At 34.8% G+C, this 6,000-nt stretch overlaps 1 protein-coding gene across 1 annotated transcript in view; it reads right to left on the minus strand.

Moving 5' to 3' along the window:
• Positions 1-4,718, minus strand: part of LOC122734357 (aspartyl/asparaginyl beta-hydroxylase-like) — a 182,034-nt gene extending 177,316 nt beyond the window's left edge. Inside the window, exon 1 of the mRNA XM_043975119.1 lies at positions 4,598-4,718. Within this exon, the coding sequence (XP_043831054.1) occupies positions 4,598-4,703 (106 nt within the window). The 5' untranslated portion in view covers positions 4,704-4,718. The remainder of the gene's footprint in view (positions 1-4,597) is intronic.
• Positions 4,719-6,000: the final 1,282 nt, after the last annotated feature.

The raw sequence follows: 6,000 nt of genomic DNA on the forward strand, positions 1-6,000 counted from the left end.
AAATATATCAAACAATACAGCATTCATCATGAAATCCATTTATATAAATCAAGTTGTAAATTTTAAGGCTATAAAATACACTAATGTGTTCATATTAACATATATTTTTTCTCTTCAGGGCATTGCGAAATAGATGATAGAGCCAGCCTCAAAGTCAAAAAATCCTTGGTATTCAATGCCTACTTCTGATACATGTGAGTCTATACAAATGACTGAAACTCTCAGTGTCCCAGTTATAAAACAGTATCTGCACTGACAAAAAATGTTTCTTCACCAAGAGTTGTTTATATTACAAATATGAACAAAAATAGGAAGAGACAGACAGAAAATGGGCAGGCAGACATAAAAGTAGATACTCAGAGTGAGAAAGATATTTGCTAACTTGATCAAATGGGTACAATGTTATCAAAAGAAATAAATTTTCAAGACTTCTATATAACTTCTAAAAATGAATTAAAGCATCCTTTATTCCTGCCTATTGAATTTTTAATTTGGGGACACAGTCTTAGTCAATGAAAGACATTTAATTATAACCCAAATTCCACCCTTTTATTTTATTAGCTAGTAAAGACTACAGGCAGATTCATAATGTCTAAAAAAATTTTTTTGAGTTATTTTTAATGACTACTCAATTATAAGATTCTGCAGTAGCATTTTTGAATTAGATTTCAAGTACAGCACCCAATAAAAATAACAAAATAATAACTAAGAGTACTAATAAGATAAGCATCCACCTTATAGCATATAAGTATATGGCAAAAGGGCAAAATCTGGGTTCTGCTTGGAATAAATGGTCGAGGAGGGAAAATATGAAAAGAAATAAATAACATAGAAACTACAGCATACAAACAAGATCATCTTTTAAAAGAAACAATTATCTAAGCCCTAAAATCACTTGGGAACCCCCAGTAGAGGGAAAACTCTCCACAGTGGTTCTTCCTGAACTATGTGATACAGTTACAAACAGCCAATGAGAAGCCCCCCCCCCCCAAAAAAAAGCAAAAGGGCTTGTCTTATCACCTACTGAGATTAGCAACTTAAGATGTTTCTAAGGTTAATAACCCCAGAACTCACTACATTTATTTCTCCCAAAGGTACCATAATTCAACCAGTGACCTGTATTTAAAGCCTTAATTTGTCACATGCCTCTACAGTAGCACCAACACAATTAATAACAGCATTTATATAGTGCCTAAAGGTTTGCAAAGGATTTTTCCTTTTTTAAAAATTTTAAATAGTAAAATTTTTTATTTATAGTTTTGAGTTGCAAATTTTATCCCTCCTTCTCTCCCTGAGGAGGTAAGCAGGCATATATGTTATACACTTTCCAAATATCATTTTATCCTCACAATGACCCTAGGAGGTAGGTGCTGTTATGATCACCATTTTATAGATGAGGAAACTGAGGCAGATGGGTCAAATTACTTGCCCAGGGGCAAACAGAGAGGGCATATGGGATGGTATTTGAATTCAGGTCCAGCCTAGCACTCTATCCACTAAGTCGTCTAGCCACCTAATCAAGCTGACAAATCTTGGCAATTCCACATCTCCAATAAATTTTATAATATCCATCTTCTATATCCTATATTTTCACTGAAATGGAATCTCATTACTACTTAGACCATACAAACAGCCTAATTCATTTTCTAGCCTCTAACTGCTTCTTCCATTCAGAGTGTTATCAGACTTATCATCCTTAAAATTAAATCCAACCATGTTACTACTCCACTGCTTCCTGAATTAATTCTAAACTCTGATCTGGTTTTCATGCACTTCTTTCTGCTACCCTATATACCTATTAGTCTTCTCAGTTTCTTCTACTACTCCAGGTAATTTATGCTCTGTTCAAGCTAAACTAATTGCTATGCCTTAAAAGTGTTGCATATAGGGGGCAGCTAGACGGCACAGTGGATAGAGCACCAGCCCTGGAGTCAGGAGTACCTGAGTTCAAATCCGGCCTCAGACACTTAACACTTACTAGCTGTGTGACCCTGGGCAAGTCACTTAACCCCAACTGCCTCACTTAAAAAAAAAAAAGTGTTGTATACATTCCCAACTTGTTAACATCTGTTGGAGCTCTGTCTCTAAAAGCAAAACAGCCAAAAAAATTCTGAAATTTTCTTAATGATAATCCTATTTTCCAAATACTATCACTAGACTGCAAAATATGTGAAGAAGTGTAAGAAGACTTGGGGAGAGGGGAGAAGGCTGGGAAAAAGACAGATTGAAAAGGGGTCAAAGCCAGAAGATTTTATATTTGATCTTAGAGATCAGGGAGAATCACTAAAGTTTACTGAGTGGAAGTGAAGGGAGAGAGGAATATAATGTGCTTTAGAAGGGTTACTAACAGCTGACTAGAGGATAGACTGAAGTAGGGAAGGATCTGTGGCAAGCAAAACAGCAGCCTATTGCAATAGTGCACACATTAGGCAACAAGGGCTTCTACCAGAGTAGTAGTATTGTCAGAGAAGAGAATTGGGGTATATGCAAAAGATGTTAACAAAGGTAAAATCAACAGGCCTCAGTAATAAAATAGATGAGACAGAGGAGCAGCTAGCATTTATTCATCTCCTTATAGAATGAGATTAGCTACCTGACCTCAATGAGTTTAAAGTAACCAGACTCAAATTCCAGACTGGTAAGTTTGATTTGTTTTGCTTGGCTCAAAGATGGTATCTACTTGGCCCAAAAGTAGACTGAGGCTCCAGGCAGGGAAAAATTAATGATACAACAGCAGAAGGGTTGGGGCAGCTAGGTGGCACAGTGGACAGAGCACCGGCCCTGGATTCAGGAGTACCTGAGTTCAAATCAGAACTCAGACCCTTGACACTTACTAGCTGTGTGACCCTGGGCAAGTCACTTAACCCCAATTGCCTCACCAAAAAAAAAAAAAAAAAAAAAAAAAGCAGAAGGTCTGCCTCAGCAGGTTCTATCACTAAAACTACTTCAGAATTCTGGAATTCATTTGTTACACCGTTCTCTATACCTAGAAAAGCCTTCTTGCACAACTCCACCTGAGGAAATCATTTTCCTCTTTCTTTCAATACACAGCTCATCGGATACCTTCTTCTTGAATTTTCTTCTAATCCCAACCTAGAAAAGATTTCTCTCTCAATTCTCAAATAGTATGATAAAAAAAAAATCAGTGTTGGAAAGAATATCAAAAGAACAAGATTCCCTTCCATAACACGATCTTCTATCAAACGAAAGCTACTACATTCTGAGATAGCCCATTCCACCTTAACTCAAATTGTTGGAAAATTTGTTGTGACATCAAATCTAAATCTGTCAGTAAATAGTGTGCCATGCCTAAAACTGCCAGTGGGAGAGACACAACAAAATTTCTTAATAACACTTGTTAAACATATTAGCCATTTCTCAATCAGTAGGCCTATCACAGTATAACTTTCTTCTTTTTGTCGAGGACTGTGCTTTCACCTGTAAAGGAAATCCTCAGTAAGTAATGACTAAAACAGCATGTATACGTGCTTTCAGTATGTGAAGCAATAACTATACAAATTTTGGAAAAGGGCAGAAAAGGATCAGGCATTGGCAGGAAGGGGAAAGAGATGGGCTCCCAGTGAGGTATGGGGAACCAGGGTGGGAGTGTAAGAAAAAAGGTATCGAGTACCTCTGCCCGCTGGTAACTGTCTTTGATTAAGATCTGGGTATCTTATGGGGTCTAAGTGTCAGAGAAGAGCATATCAGTGTCCCTAATGGTAAATTCCCTACAAATGGGAAATTTAGGAGCTCTGAATTATAGTGCCATGAACCCATTTGGAAGGCCACTGAAGTCTATGGACCTTTTCTCAGAAAAATATTTTAAACATATAGAATAAAATATATAGAATTATAAGGGAAAACAATTATATTGAAATGATTATCAAATTTAAAAAAAACACACATTCAGAGATCCTGGACTAGGAACCCCTGATCTATACTAACACAAATAAACACCTATTATCCAACTGATAGTCTTAGAATATTGAAAAATTAAGAGACTTCCAGGGGTCACACAGCCAGTTATGTGTCAGAGGTAGGAGATGAAAGTAGGTCTTCCTCAGCAAGAGATCAACTCTCCATCTTTTTATCATTTTGCTTTCTCACAACCTTAATTAAAAAATAGAAATTCACATATATTCAAAATAATTTAAAACTATATTTACATATAATTGGGAAAAATAATATTAAAAATAATTTTGGTAACAAAACTAAGGCAGAAAACTCATTTTGAATTTCAAGCACTTAGATTGGCATAGTACAGTAAAATTTCCACTGGGATAAGAGTCAGGATACTCTTCCAGTCACAGCTTTACCTCTACTAGCTCTATGACCTTGAACAAGTTTTCACACTTCTGGGTTTTAATTTCCTAACTGTAAAATGCAGCAAGGGGTGATGGGAGATCATCTATAGCACAGCTCTTTAAACTTTTTCCATTTGCAACCCCTTTTCACCAAGAAATTTTTATGCAGCCCAACATATAGATACATGAAATGGGTATAGATAACTTTTTACTGTTGCCAAATTTTTTGCCACCCCCACATTTAGTTATGTGACCCACAGTTTAAGAAGCTTTGATCTATAGGGTAATCTTACCTGATGTTTTCATAGCCTGATCTTCTGGTTGTATGTGGTCCTCTGGTTGTCCAGGTAAGACTGACTTTGCTGAGGCAGATTTTTCCTTAAGTCCTGCATTTTTCATTCATAAAGTTAACTTTGGCTTTTTGTGAAAATGGAAAACTTTATTCAAATACATATTCGACCAGGAAAAAGATCATATTCATAAACAATTCCAATACATAGCTTAGAGACTATCTGGAAACGTTTCTAAGAATTAGTATCTCTACCTAGAAAATGTATAATCTTAAATTAAAACTCTAATAGAAAAAACAATTCTTAAAATATGTACCTTTTCACTAATTAGAATCCCATTTAGGTTGTCCAAAAGAAAAATTTTATTCAAAATAAGAATTTTATCTAGCTATTATCAACACTGCCCAGTGTTTACCCCATAAGAAAATTTTAAAAGATTAATTTCTAAGCACTTTTTAGTTTAGATAGAGGATATAGATATGTTCAAGTTAACTGTTCAAATTTTACACAATATATATTATGTTTTTATATTGTGATACACTGAAAACCGAAGTGCAAAACAAAAGCATAATGCTCCCTCATTCCTTAGACTATCTACAATGTATGCTACAATAGTAACACCATAAGTACTAATGTATATCTGATATCTGAAAAAAATGGTAATTTTATTTCCAACTCCCCTTCTTTTCAATTACAGAAAATCATAGGTGTAATAACTAAATATGGAGAATCTAATTCAAATACCAATGAAAAACTACAACAAATCATAGAAAACCTGAAAATGTTTTAGAAACAAAAATAATCATGCATAGATTATTTATTGCTCTTAACCCACCATGAATATATTCACAAACAAAATTATCAGCATCAAGTTGTAAAACAAAATATTTTTAATTTATTACTGCATCAATTTTCTTTTTATCAGTGAAGAAAATTTCATTGGACAAATATTGATTTATAAGTACCATCACTTTGCCATTGCTTTACTATGCATATTTACTAGGAGGAGTCTTGCTTTTTTGTGTGAGAGATCAAGAAAGAAGAGCAAGAAGGAATACAGGTCCCTGTCTGTCCCTCCCACCCTACCTCCTAAAATGAGTAGGAAGGCCAGAAGGAATCACAGACAGTACAATTTCGAAAGGTACATGTTGGGTTTATTATATACTGAAAATGTTATGTTATACATAATTGCTTCACAATTATATATACAATTCTGCACCTCTTCAACAATTTATGGGGAAATGTTCCATTTATCTGGTGTTTTTTTTTTAATGTAGAATTTTTTTAAAAGAATATGGAGAAAGAAAAAAGAAAAATAGTTTAGTCTCCCTAGATAGGATGGGCCATTCTATTTTCTAGTTCATAAGCCCTACATCTGCATGCACATATAGACACACACATGCGTG

Source organism: Dromiciops gliroides, chromosome 1 (genome assembly GCF_019393635.1).
Source record: "Dromiciops gliroides isolate mDroGli1 chromosome 1, mDroGli1.pri, whole genome shotgun sequence".
NCBI classification, from domain to species: Eukaryota; Metazoa; Chordata; class Mammalia; order Microbiotheria; family Microbiotheriidae; genus Dromiciops; species Dromiciops gliroides.